We start from the raw sequence: 14107 nt of genomic DNA on the forward strand, positions 1-14107 counted from the left end.
TGATGCGGGTATGGTAAGCGAGCTGAGAGAGAGATTCGACGAGTCTGGATCTTGTGAAGAGCATCCATCCATCGTCAATGACAGTCGAGTACCCATCGGATAACGCGCGTGAACGAACGAGGGCTGGCCCAGGGCAAGCCTGGAGAGACCAGACGGGCTCCCCCCCCCGCCCCCCCATCGGCGTGACCTGTCGTTCACAGAGGCTAATTAGTGCTGCGAGGGTCCCCGGGGGATCACAGAAGCCCACACGGGCGATTCGCTGTCGAACAATACAATGGGGAGGTGGATGGCCAAGCCACTCTCTCCCCAGTGACTTGCAGCTAGGGATTTTTGCGATTTCCTGTCGTCCAATTCGGGCTTGCAACCTCGGAGCTCCACCGACGTAACAGCAGCGTGTGAAGGTGTGCCACACACACCCCGGCCCATATCAACGAGACACAGTGGACTTCAGACACGAAAGACACTGTCTGAGGCCCTGCGTTGTAGTACAGTACCTGAGGTTGAGGGTTCGAGATGGTTTGTGGTCTCTCCCCTTGCCGCGCGCTCTTTCTTTCTCTCTTGCTGTCTCTTTTTTGTGTGTCCCCTAAACCAAGGCGGCTGGGATAAGACTATCGGGCAGGTATGGGTCTCGACTTGTCCCTCGGGGTTTGGAGCCGTTATTAATAGAGCATCCCGTACTGATCGGAGGTTTATGCGCTCGAGGGCCGGCGATATCCAGATGCTACTCGACTTAGATACCAGCATGGTTCGCATCCCACGGGACTTTGCTATTCTTTCATTTTCCAAAGCTGCGCGAGACGAGACACAGAAACAGACGGGACAGGGTTTCAAGGCGGCCTGGCCTGGTAGCGGCGCCTGTTCCGACCATTGCCAAAGGTCGGTAAACGCCAAGCAAGGCAGGCAAGATTGCATGGAAGAGTCCAAAAAGTCCATAGGCTCCACCAACAACGCATCCAAGACGATGCCATCTCGCGAGTCGGCCAGCCAAGGGCCGGTGTAAAGCAAACACTCGGGTGTAAAGTTGCAAAGACAGAATAGTGCGACGCAGCCCTCTGGCGGGCCGGATGGATCTGGATCGCGGGTACGACCAGGCATGCCCTGTTAGGGTCCGTGTGACTCTTATCCTCACGATGAGGCGGTTGTCACACAGGCCGCCAGTCAGTCAATCAGCCTGTCTGTCTGTCTCTCCGTCCGTGCCATTGGCGCACGAGCAACGGGCGGCGGATACCGGTGGGCATATGCAGCCGGGCGGAGATAAGTGGCATCAGTGTCTCGCGTCCCTAGTCTTCCCATTGATGGCGAGACAAAGCCGTGATTGTGTACAAGGAGCAATGAAGAATCCGATTGTGACGAGGAACGGCCGTCGGTGGTGGCGGTGATACGGGGAAACGACAGAATGATGACGGACTCGGTTCGTGTATCCGTATGGTGACGGATGACGAGAGCTTGTTGGTCAAGCGATGAGGTGAAGTCGTTGGCATCGTCGTCGTCGTCGCTGTCGTCGTCGGGCTGGCCAACGGGGGATAAGTTTGGCGGCCGCGACTTGTGCGCTCCAAGGCATGCTGCGCGATTTCAGTATACAGCCATTTGGGAATTCATCGTATGCATAACGTCTGTCTCTATGTTGTGGCGAATGAGAAGGCGGCGAGATGTGAAGGATGATCGACCAAAGTAGCACACATTCGCCGCTGGGAAAGGACTCCGTAAGGGCCGCATGGACGGTATGGACGGTATGGACCCAAACCGGTGGCTGGGCTTCCCGTGGCGCTACCGATATCCGTCCCCGTCTCCGTCTCGCGCCGAGGAGAGGCTCAGGCTACTGCCGTCAGCTGTTCCAACTCCAACTCCTGGCGGAGCCATGCAAGCTATGACCTTTTACTAGGGGCCTCTGGGGGGGGACTGAGAGCCGCTGATTGGACCAAGTCAACAGTCAGATCGGGGCTGGCCCTGCGTGTTGAAGAACTGGTGGTGGTTTGTAGCAACGATTGTCGATGGATGATGGAGAAGCGACAGGGTCCTGCGGCGACATGTGGATCGAAGACACGGGCCGAGTCGGAAGAGAAGAGCAAGGCCAAGACCAAACTCAAGGATGTGAGTGGTGATGATGTTGCGTTGCGTGGGGGAAAGAGAGAGACAAAGAGAGGAAGTGGAAGAGGCAAGGCAATGAAGAAAGAAAAAACAATAACCTGAGGATGGGAAAATTTGAAGAAAAATCAAAAAAAAAAAAAAAAGACATAGAATAAAACGAAAGAGACAGAGAGACGCCTGCAGGTGCCTACAGGTACATGAGAAGTGGGTATGCGGATTCGGAGACTGAGGCCGCACTGTAGAGAGAATGATAGAGAGAGAGAGAGCGAGAGCCCCAATCTTTCTCCGTCTGGAGACGGACGGGCGAGAAGGAAGGCCCGAGGAGCAAAAGGCAGCAGGGGTCCTATGCTTGTTGCAGCTGAGGTGGGTTCCCATTTGTCCATTGGGTTCATTGGGTCGTTTATCCCAAAGTATGGGCCGTGGCTGCTCCGATGGGGGGCGAGCTGAGCTTTGCACTGTGCTACCTAGGCGGGATGTTGAGCGAGGTACGTACCTTTGGTTTCATGCCAAACGCGTTAAGCAGTACGTATCTCATACAGTGCGAATTCTGTCCCGCCCACCACAAATGATTTGTGCATATCTGCCTATGTACAGGTATGGATGTGTGTGTCTGTACGTACCCGACCCTCTCTGTACAGATATCTATTTAGGTATATTGGTGTCTATACATCACTCTTTGCCTTGCTTTGTAATCGCCTACAAACGTTTTCCTCTTCAACACCCACATACAGATGTGCTATCGTATACCCACAGTACAGTCCATCGACCACGACGACGCAACTTCGGATTTTGCTGGCTTCGAGTCCTGTGATGCTGGAAATGCTTATGGTGGTGCGTGCTGCTCCTGGCCCTGGCCCTGCACTTTGCCCTGCTATGGTAGCTGCTGCCAGCCTGCAATCGCACTGGAGCTGCCGCAGCTTTGCGTTTCCTGCAGGCGCGCTAAGGCGCAAGAGGCAGGGCACTACCTTCGTCTTGTACTTCACAGCATCCTCGCGACCCGCGGGTCAGCCAGTCAGGGAACGGTTCGCGACAACGCCCAGTGGGTTTCTTGCGAACCGACCGGCTCACTCTGGCTAGTTAGCCTACCCATCCACCACCACCACCACCACCACCACCACCACCTCCTCCTCCACCTCATCCTCCCACTGCATTGCGGATACACTACACTGCACTTACCTACTCTGTATCCGTACATACACTACAGTGCCCAAGGTCCGGCACGTTTCCACATTTCCCGCTGGCCCAGCCGCTACTGTATCATCCAAACCAAGGTCCTCTCGGTCAAGCGCCTGCACTTGCGTCTGTTGTGCGTTACCAATGATATCCATTCCGGAAGCCACCGCGGCTGATAATCATGCTGATTGATGTGATCTATTGGGCGGCGACATGCACCATGCGAACATAACCAGAAACGGGCCTGGTGCAGCAGCAGCAGCATCAACCACAACAACGACAATGACAACAACATGAACAAGCAGACATATGCAAGCAATCCGGCCGTGCAGCGGTACACACCGCGCTACCGTCGAGAAGAGAGAGGGAGAGAGAGAGAGAGAGAGAGAGACTTCAGCCTCGGAACGAAACCCTTGTTGCATATCGGCGTGGAGCTCTCGAAGTGCCACGGGCGGCAGGTCTGTCTGTCTTCGCTTCGCCATCCGCCTTCGACGCGACGAGTGACGAACCACGACTGGTCTGACCTCACCTTGCCGCTCCGATGATACCTTACCAGTCATCACCATAGCTTCCGCATCGTGGGTTTTTTGCATCCCCCAGCTGGATTGGCTGACGATGAACAACTCCAACCCCCCCCCCTTGCCGAAGATACAGCACGTTACCTCTCCCGGCCACCTACAGACTACCTACCTATATACAGTCTACAGAACCAATACGACATGCCTCACCTGCATCCACAACAACAAGAAACTTCGGTACCTGCTCTACCCGACATTTTGCTATTCCTACACACATATAGCAGTCGCGTGGCCCGAGGTACAACTAATCCCGCGAGGCTCTGTACAAGACAATGGGCTGACTGAGACGACTCTGTACCTGACCTGCCTGACCCAACTGGACAGTGACCAGTGACTGACCACAGCGGGCACCGTGTTGGATACGGAGAACCCTGATCGGCGTCTGTCGGTACCGATGTACCCAATTGCCCTCCCCCCAAGCCAGCTTGGGAGCCGTTTCTTCTTCTTCCTCTCCCCTGCCACCAAACAAGAGCTGCCTCCTTGCCCCCCCCCCCCCCCCCCAGACTACCTAATTACCCCTCCAACACACCAAGGAGGAAAGGAGGGGCAATCTTTCCTGCCTCCGGCCATCGGTCTTCTACCCAGCCTCGGAGACAACTGCCATTGGTCGGAGCTGACGGCCGCAATTGTCAGCATGCCAACTCCAGAGGCCAGGGGACCGACTGCGGACAGCTCTCGTTTCGTAATTCCACGCAATTGTCCTTGGGGGCTGGGTCGATTGCGGTGCTCTTGTCGAAAACGAATTGTCGACGGCCGCAGCGACTTTTGACGTTTCCAAGTCAGGTACACTACAACGCTGGACTCGATCCTCCATGTCAATGCCGAGCAAACCGAGAGCCATGCACCAGTGTCCCTAGCTGTAACAAAAAGGTTGCGTCTTGCTTTTGGCCGTACTTGTACGCATACCAGGCGGAGAGGTGTGCGACAGGGATAAGCACACACACACACACACACTCTCTCTCTCTCTCTCTTTCTCTCCCTCTTACAGACATACAGAAACAGACTCAACTAACACTTTACGATGTACTCGGTTTAGCTTACCTAGCTTAGCACTCACATACCTTACAAGCCTCCCCGGGCTTCCCACACACACACACACACACACACACACCGTCTTCGCTTCGGATCATGTCCCAGCTGAGCACCAGTGGGAAACTCAATTTCTCACAGCGGACTCTGACCCCCAGCCAGGCTTGGCCTGCCTCTGGAAGAACCCCGGGCCATGAGCGCCCAGCACGGGATGCTCCATCCAATCCACCTTACCACCGACAGCCAACCAACGGCCGGTCGAGTGTGAGTGATGCGACTGGACGTGGGTTGACCTTGGTTCCCTAGAATTGTGGATACAGGTATCTTGGGCTCCGTGCGAAATCAGGAGATGAAGTCAACACCGGCCCCGAGGTACCAGCCAGTGAGACAGCCACGCAGACAGACAGGCAGACATGAGGCCAAGGTATCCGTGGATTCGAGATGAGCTGTGAGAGCCATCGCACGGCAATGCGGCGACTTTGATGGTGCGGCGAATGACTTTGGCTTAACGACACAATCAATGGGCCAAAAGCGACGAGTTGCGGGTCACAGTCTTATTGGGTATCCCTCCGGCCGGACTGGCATGCGATGCCTTGTACGTTTGTAAGAAAGCCCGGGGTATCTGGTTGACCTTTTTAGCATGATAGGAACGATTTCTGGCCGAATACTCAGGTATGTTAAATGGGCAAGAAAGTCTGTCGGTCGGTCAGTCGGTCAGTCGGTCTGATTTCGTCCTTTTTTTCGCGCCTGCAGCTTGCTGTCTGCTGATTGGCACCCGTCGATTAAGCTCCTAGGAGGCTCACGCGTCTGCCGAGCTGTCCGACCTCTCCGATACAGCTGTCGCACGTCTATCTTGCAATCGGACAGGGCTCCGTGCGACGAGACCTACAAAGCAGGGCCGGGCGGGCTTGCTCGGTGGCTTGTTGGCGAATCGGTATCGCATCTTGAAATCCCGTCGCCAACGCCAGGCATGAATGTGAACAAGCATATGGCTGAGAGGGACCAGATGGACCAAAGGGGGAACAGACCATGGCGCGCACGGGACATTGGTCTCCAGACCACCTCCATACCTTCAGACCCCCAGACCGGGTCACGTCTGGACTATGGGGAGAGAGAACAGGAGTTGAGTCCTTGTCCATGTCCCTTGCTCGCATTCCCATTCCCATTCCCATTCCCATTTTCCATGCGGGCATGCTTACAAAGATTCAGGCTTCTGGCGCCTGATTCCGCGGCGGCGTAAAGTGCTGCTTCCAGCTGGCAAGTTACAACGGCCCTAACCCCCAGGCCAGCCTTTCCTTGTTCTCTCTGTACTTTTTTTCGTCCCCCTGACCAGTCTGTTCTGAGCTAGTCTGTGGCCGGGAGAGTAGCAGGATGGTGCAGAGTTACTCGCAGATAGGCTGGCCGCCTAGAGGCCGGGAATGATGGGGGCTTGGGGGGTGAATTATGCAGGGTAGAGCAAGGTAAGCAAAGGCGGAAAACTATGTTGGATTACTGTTCCAGATTAGATGGGACGCTGGGCCGTCCGGCCGTCATCTTACACTGTAGGAGACGAGACTCAAGAGAGACGAAGACATGAGAGAGAGTGTGTGGGTGTGTGTGGGAGAGAGAGAGAGAGAGAATGAGAAAAAAAAAAGATCAAACGACTTGATGCTCGGTGAAGGTCAGTCTGCGCACGCGTGTTTTAATCACTGGGATTCCGTGTTACAGCCTCCTTTGCTTTTCGCACCCCTGTCTCTATCTGTCTGGTGCGAGTACGACAGACACAAGAGTACATCCTTCATTACTCTCTCATTACTCTCTCATTCTCTCTCTAGATGTGTATGTGTGTACAAGTGGTTAGTTAGCATGAGGTACACCGCATGTCAAGTATGCAGACGCCTGGATACCGCGTACTGTACAGAATAACTCTCCCTGGGCTTGCATCACCTTGGCCGGTAATTCCCAAGCCAAGCCAAGCCATGTGAGCCCATCCGGCGGCTCTTTTCTAACAAGTTTCGTCGTGGCTTTCTTTTAGGCCACGAAAACAAGGTGATACCCCGGGCATGTCGAATGTCGAATGGGCAGCTGATTGGTGACGGAATCGAGGAAACCGCCCATGCGAGAGAGCGAGGAAGAGACAGACGGACACAGCCAGACTGAGAGAAAGGCAGGAAACAGGAAGCAGAAGCGCAAGCCTGGGGTACCTAGCCACTCTTGGGCTAAGTCGGCCGACACACTGTGGGATGGGCACTCGAGCCATCGGATACACCTAACTTTGCCGTCCCGGACTACGAGTACGTACTCGGGCACGTACTTGGGTACGAAGGTACACAGAAGATGGGAAAGAAAGTATCCACCCTCTCTCGCTCTCTCTCACTTGCCACACCTTCCTTGGCTTTGAGCCTGCCTGGTGTGGCAGCAGCAGTCGCAGCAGCAGCAGCAGCTACTGCGACTGCTACTCCTACCACGGTTGTTACCACGACTGCCACTGACTGTTATCACTACTACTACTAGTTTGCTTGCTTGCTCTTGCCCGGTTCCAATGCGTTGACAGCAGTTATCCCACTCGTTCCTCTTTCCCCATCAAGCTCCCGTCTTGCTGTCCCACACCACCAACCGATGGGTGCACTTCAAATAGCTCGGTCAGGTAGGCATCAACTAGGACCCTGCCTGCCTTGCTGTTTCTGTTCCCACTCTTTGTGTGGGTTGCGGTTGCGATCCCAGTGGTTAGTGTTTTGTACCTTCCTTTCCCTGCCACCCCTGGTCCACGACTCACAGTGCACACAGTGCAATCATTGCCGACGAGCCTTCCCTGACGTACCCCAATCCCAATCCTCGAAGGTACCTCGCACTAGGTACCCGCCCACACACACACACACACAAGCACACATGCGCGCGCGCACACACACACACACACACATACATACTCTCTCTTTCTCTCGTCTCTCGTTTCGCTCTTTCTAGCCCACAGATGCGCCAGGCTGGGCTACGACGGCACTTTACCTAACAAGTACCTCAAACTCCCCCTTCCCACCACTGATCTCCTGCTCCCGCTCTTTACTTCTCTTCCTCCTCCTCCTCTTCTTTCTCCAAGCTACCGCTGCTTCGACACCAGTGGCAATTGTTTGTTCGACCAGAAAAACAATCCAAGGGAAGAAGCTACTGCCGAAGCTCCCCAACTCCAACCTCCAAAAAGAGAATAGAAGAGGAAACAGGGGTGTTTTAAAAAACCAAAAGGAAAGAGGAGGGATACATACTACCCACCTGCAATCGTTTTCAGACTACACCTTCTCTTTTCCATCTTCCACTTGTTCTACTTTCTTCATCTTTTTATGGGATCGCTTGGAAGGAGCATGCGAGGTTCGGCTTTGGAAAGCACCGTCTCCTCCCTCTTGCCTACTTCTCTCTTCCACTGAACGCCGCTTCCCGAACCCGGGGCGTTCATTCCTACACACACACACACACACTCTCTCTCTCTCTCTCGCTCTGTCCTTTCCCTCTCTGCCGCCCACTCCCTATCTTTATATCCCTCTATCTGCCTATCTGCCTATCTATCTCTCTCTTCCCACCACCCCGCCATCGTACCTCCTCGACTCACCTCTCACAAAACACATACCACCTACACACGCACACAACATACATACGCGCGCACACACAAACACACACACAAACTACGCACACAAATCACACCCTTTCTCGCTTGCCGCTGGTTGTTGCGTACTACTCCCGACCGCCCGAGCCGCGCCCAACCAAATCCTACGAGCAACAAGCACAAGACGCATATCCCTCACCTGCCATAGCCCACCGCCCTCAACCACCACAACCTTTCCTTCCTTCACGATCACGACGAACGACGATTACGAACGAGCGACGATGGCTATGAATGACACCGCGGCCAAGGTCGAAAAGAACACAAGCATGACCACTCCCTCCTCCACACCGGCTGCCGCCGCCGCCAACAACTCCGCGGCACCGGCCACCGAAGACAGTGGTATGAGTCGCACCTGAAGCTTGCCTGCCCCTCCAAAAAAAAAAAGAAAACAAAAAAGCTGCCCCTCCTGTTCCTTGCCCGCATTATCCCATATCCCACATTCCCCTCCCCCCCATTGATGCCGCCGCCATTTACATAGCAATCAATCCCCCGCCGCGGCGTCTGACATACCCTCGAACGGATATAAACAATTACATCACACCACTCCCGACATGAGAATTGAACCCTGAGCAAACATGCTAATTTGCGTCCTTTTCTGTAGCTGCTTCCACCATTACTGTCAACACGAAGACACCGGCCACTTTCCCTCCCCCCAAGACCGACAAGCCCCGCCCCCATGTGTGCGCGACCTGCCAGCGCTCCTTCGCCCGATTGGAGCATCTGAAACGCCATGAGCGCTCCCACACCAAGGAGAAGCCCTTCGAATGCCCCGAGTGCACAAGATGTTTCGCCCGTCGCGACCTGTTGCTGAGGCACCAGCAGAAGCTGCACCAGACTACCACCCCGTCGTCTCGCCCCCGCAACCGCCGTGAGAGCGCCAGCAGTGCCGCGCCTGGAGCCCGCGCCCGCAAAAACAGCGTTGCCGGTCCCAACGCCGCCGCCGCCGCCGCCGCAAATGCTGCCGCCGCCTCGATGCGTCCGAGGGCAAACACCATCAGCCACGTCGACGGGAACGCGATGCAGATGATCGCTGCCGCCAACGCCCAGGTGGCGGCCCGTGGCATGCCACCTGGCACACACAACCGTCACCCCAGTCTGGCCGGCTTGCCCGTGCACAACATGGACTTCGGCGGCATGTCGGCCGCCATGGGCCACCGCGGCATGTCTCACGGTCTGCCCAAGCTCGAGACGCATAGCATCAACCACATGGACTTTAGCGGCCTGCGGACCGCTCCGCCCATGGCCGTCTTCAACCCGGACTTTGACTACGGGGACCTGCTGTTCGGCCCGGGGTCCACCATCAACCCCAATGCTCTCCACTACAACGACTCGCCGCAGTCCATGGCCATGGACCAGCCCTCACCCTTCCCCCACGGCCTCACGTCCGACCTCTCGACGGCCCAGCTGGACGACAGCTTCGACTGGCTGACGGGCTTCGAGCACCAGATGTCTTTCCAGGGCGCCGAGAACGCCGTCGACGGCTCGAGTCCCTCGGCCATCAGCACCACCAGCCAGAGCGGCATCAGCGATGTCATGGTCGACGGCTCCAATCACCCTGCCCCGGCAGGGACCAGTTCAATGTGGCAACCGGCCGTCATGGGTCCTCCTCAGGTCCCCAACCCGTTTGCCATGGATCTAAATGGTTCGGTCTTCCCAGATCTCTTAAACGGAGCCCCCGTCTCACCACAACCTGCTGCGCAGAAAATGAACGATGCCTATTTCTCGACGCCGCCTCCCTCTCTTAGCTCCCTCAGTCCGTCGATGGTCTCCGGACTCTCCAACAACACGCAAAACCTCAACCACGCCGCCCTCAACTTCAGCCACCACGCCGGCCCCGAGACGCCCTCATCCCTGACGGGCGGCAACCACGGCGTCTCGCCCGTCTCCACCATCACCGAATCGACCCGTGGCGCCATCGTCGGCGCCCTGTCACAGTGCTCTCCATTTGGAGGACGGAGATACTCGTTTGCGACCCCGAGCTCGCCATTGTCGCCGGGCTTTCAGAACACGGCCAACAGTGTTCCAGACCATGTAAAGAATTTACCTAGCACTCAAGACTTGCAACGATATGTTGGCGCTTACCTTCGTTACTTCCACCCTCATCTGCCGTTCTTGCACATTCCCACTTTGACCTTTGAGATGCCGCCCTCGGCTGCCAACCGCTCTAGCCCCGTCGGTGGGAGCGGCTGTCTCATCCTTTCCATGTCTGCCATTGGCGCCCTGTACGAAATGGACCACGTCCAGTCCCGGGACCTGTTTGAGATGGCCAAGAAAATGATTCAACTGTACCTTGAGGAACGGCGGAAAGCCGACGTGAGAAAGGCCGACTTACGAAGAGCCCCAGCAGCACCCGAGTCGTCGACGTCTCATCATCATCCTCACCAGCAGCAGCAGCAGTATCCCCAGGAATCCTCTGTCCACACTCCCGTTTGGCTCGTGCAGGCCATGCTGCTAAACGTCGTCTATGGCCACAACTGCGGCGATAAGACGGCGAGCGATATCGCGTCGACCCATTGTGCTGCCCTCGTCAGCCTGGCCCAGGCCGCCGATCTCCTCCGCCCCGTTCGCGTGGAGCCCAACGACGCTCATGATACTCACATGCATGACGATGCCAACTGGAGCGGCCTTAAGTCGGACTCTGAGGAGGAGCAGGTAGAATGGCTGCGTTGGAGGGCGATGGAGGAACGCAAACGCACCCTCTACGCCGTCTTCATTCTCTCAAGCCTCCTGGTTGCCGCCTACAATCACACGCCCGCCCTGACAAACTCTGAAATTCTGCTTGACCTGCCATGCGACGAGGACTTCTTCGCCGCCGAGAGCAGCACGGCCTTTGCCGCCATGGGCGGTGTCCGCGCCGCCAACCATAACCGGATGACGTTCCACGAGGCGCTGGGCGACCTGCTCAGGTCCAACGAGAAGCAGCAGAAGAAGCAGCTTGCCTTCAACAATGGGCAACAGCCCTTCGGTCAGGCCGGCAGCGGCGGCATGAACGACGGCGACCTCAAGCCGTCCACGTTGGGTTGCCTGATACTGATCAACGCGCTGCACAACTACATCTGGGAAACGCGCCAACGACACCACAACAAGGTCTGGACCAACGAAGAGACGGAGAAGATGCACCGCCATATCGAACCGGCCCTGAAGGCCTGGCAGGCCGCCTGGGCAAGCAACCCGCACCATAGTCTGGAGCGGCCGAACCCCTTCGGCCTCGGGCCACTGTCGGCCGACGCCATCCCGCTGCTCGATCTGGCCTACGTGCGACTCTTTGTGAACCTTGCGCGCTCCAAAGAGAAGTTTTGGCAACGCGACTGGGACGCCATGGCCGAGGAGCTCTCTCGCGGCAGCGAAATTGTTCAACACGCGGAACACTCGCCCGCCTCCAATACGGAATCGACCGGCACAGAGAACTCCGACAACTCCGTCTCCAGCTCGGTGTTTGCCGAGTCCCCGGCAACGCAGTCTTCGTCCCCAGAGTTCTCTTCTGCCAAGTTCCCTTCCCAGACCACCCAGACGGCGCCGAACCGATCCACCTCTCGCAGGGAGAAGCACCTCCGCAAGGCCGCATTCTACGCCGCCGACTCGCTCGCCATGTCGGACAAGCTGGGCGTGACCTTTGCCGACTTTTCCAGCCGGGAACTGCCTCTCCAGGCGGCCATGTGCGCCTTTGACTGTGCCCAGGTTCTGGCTGAGTGGGTTGCGACACTGCAGGATCGAGTCGGCCGGTATCTCGGCATTCTCGGCCAAGACGACGTGGACCTCTCGCAGGTCCCGGCCATCATGTTGTTGGAAGAGGAAGATGTCAAACTGCTCGGAAAGGTCCGGGAGGTGCTGGCTTCGGCCGAGATGAAGATGAACTTTGAGCTTGTTCAGGGCAACGTTGTTGATGTCGATACTAGGATGCACATGGATGATCATGCGGGTTATGCGGCCAAAATCCTCCGCGTCACCGCTTACATGCTTGACAAGGCCGCCGTGTGGCCAGGTCAGTTAACTCAGCGTCGTCCATTACTCGGATGCCCTGCTAACCAACCGTCTGCAGTCACCCACCTGAAGGCCCGATGCCTCGAAGCACATGCTACCCACGTGCGCGCCAGAGCCGAGAAGTCGGTGATGACTAGCGAGTAAGCCGGATAGCCACGATGAGAAAGACGATACGTTGGCAGGGCTACGGCGGATACCAAGACGAAGTTCGTCGATGGACAGAAAAGAGAAGGATGCGGAAAAAAAGGAACCAAAAAAGGGCAGCTCAAAACGTGCTTGGTATGAAGCCGGAAAGGGGAAAAAAAGAACAAAAAAGAAAACCACAATGATTGGAAGCGACAAGCGAAATACCCCCTCCCTCGACATTGGTTCTGTGTTTTTCATTTCAAAGGGAAGATGCCACAAAAGTTTTTCAAAATGAGGTTACGACATGTTCCGGCAAGGACACAAACACATATCGAAGGACGGCACCAATACGACAAGCCGCCCTTATTTACGTTGTGTCGCCGCCGAGCAACTGGCCCCCGGCGGCGGCCCTCACATTGTACATCAACACGCCTGGATGCTGGCAACTTTCAGGAGACATTGGCTTTTATGGGACTGGGATCATGTCATCAGACGCGGGGATTTCCGGGTGCCTTTGGCCCAGGCCGGTGGCAACCGGAGCGCGCCCCTTGTCTTGGTGATTGTGTTAATCCTCGCGAAGGTGGAGTTTTTGATTTGCCTTGAACGAGGATGGGTAAGGGGACGGCATTGTTTTCTTCACTTCTTGCGCGTGTGGCATTGTGTCTAGGACACTCTGGCTGCCTAGAAATCGGCTCACAATTGACATGCTGGGACTCGGCCAGCCCGACACGATGTCACCCATGCGCTTTTTTGTATCTTTTGGCCTTTCTTGGCGACGCTGCCGCACTTGTAGGAGGCAATCTCATGCTTGGAACGTCTCTTGGAGTGGCCGTGGCTGGAAGGGTTTTTGTTTCCCCAACACGCCTGATGTGGCCCTTGGCCCGAGACCCTTGGATCGACTTGAGGATTGCAGGGAACGGTTGAATCTCTCTGTGTTTTATCAAATGTAGCAACATGAATGGTGTCGGACGGCAGGCAAACTGAGGATTGAGAACGACGTCCCATATGAAGTTTCTGCGCGGCGGAGGGGTATGCGGCATCTCGCGGGGGGGGGGGGGGGTTGTTGGTGACATGTCCCGGATCGATGGTAAGGGATGCCTAACCCCGGATCCTCCTCCTTGGATGGCGAACAGGGAGCATGGATGCCGGCAAGAATGGACTGGAGCGGGTGCTTGACAAGATACATAGTAGATATTTGCGCCAAAAAAAGAGAAGATGATGGTATCGTGCTTGTTTGTCTAGGTACTTTGGGGCCTCGAGGTGAAAGTGCGTGTTGATGATGATGATGATGATGATGATGATATGCAGTGTTTGTTCCTTGAATTGTAGCTGGGATGACATCCAAGAGCTGTAGTTCAATTTGATTTAAAGGCAGTTGTACTTTAAACACTCAGACTTACAGTCAGTCACCGTACCATGTGACACAGGATAGATGATACATGGGATTGTCGAGAATGGTATCTGACCAAGGTTTGGATCTCTCACCATCTCTCACCACCAA

At 56.0% G+C, this 14107-nt stretch overlaps 2 protein-coding genes across 2 annotated transcripts; both read left to right on the top strand.

The window, feature by feature from the left end:
* Nucleotides 1–189: 189 nt before the first annotated feature.
* Nucleotides 190–1379, top strand: CDEST_00108 (uncharacterized protein; the record flags this gene model as incomplete). The annotated part of the gene is made up of 1 exon (XM_062916267.1): nt 190–1379. Exon 1 carries the CDS (start codon nt 1065–1067, stop codon nt 1377–1379), a length of 315 nt encoding a protein of 104 aa, XP_062772318.1. The 5' UTR covers nt 190–1064.
* Nucleotides 1380–8720: 7341 nt separating this feature from the next.
* Nucleotides 8721–12624, top strand: CDEST_00109 (uncharacterized protein; the record flags this gene model as incomplete). Its single annotated transcript, XM_062916268.1, has 3 exons — nt 8721–8838; nt 9101–12481; nt 12539–12624. The coding sequence occupies 3 exons, from the start codon at nt 8721–8723 to the stop codon at nt 12622–12624; spliced, it is 3585 nt and encodes a 1194-aa protein (XP_062772319.1).
* Nucleotides 12625–14107: the final 1483 nt, after the last annotated feature.

Source organism: Colletotrichum destructivum, chromosome 1, assembly GCF_034447905.1.
Source record: "Colletotrichum destructivum chromosome 1, complete sequence".
Classification (NCBI taxonomy): domain Eukaryota; kingdom Fungi; phylum Ascomycota; class Sordariomycetes; order Glomerellales; family Glomerellaceae; genus Colletotrichum; species Colletotrichum destructivum.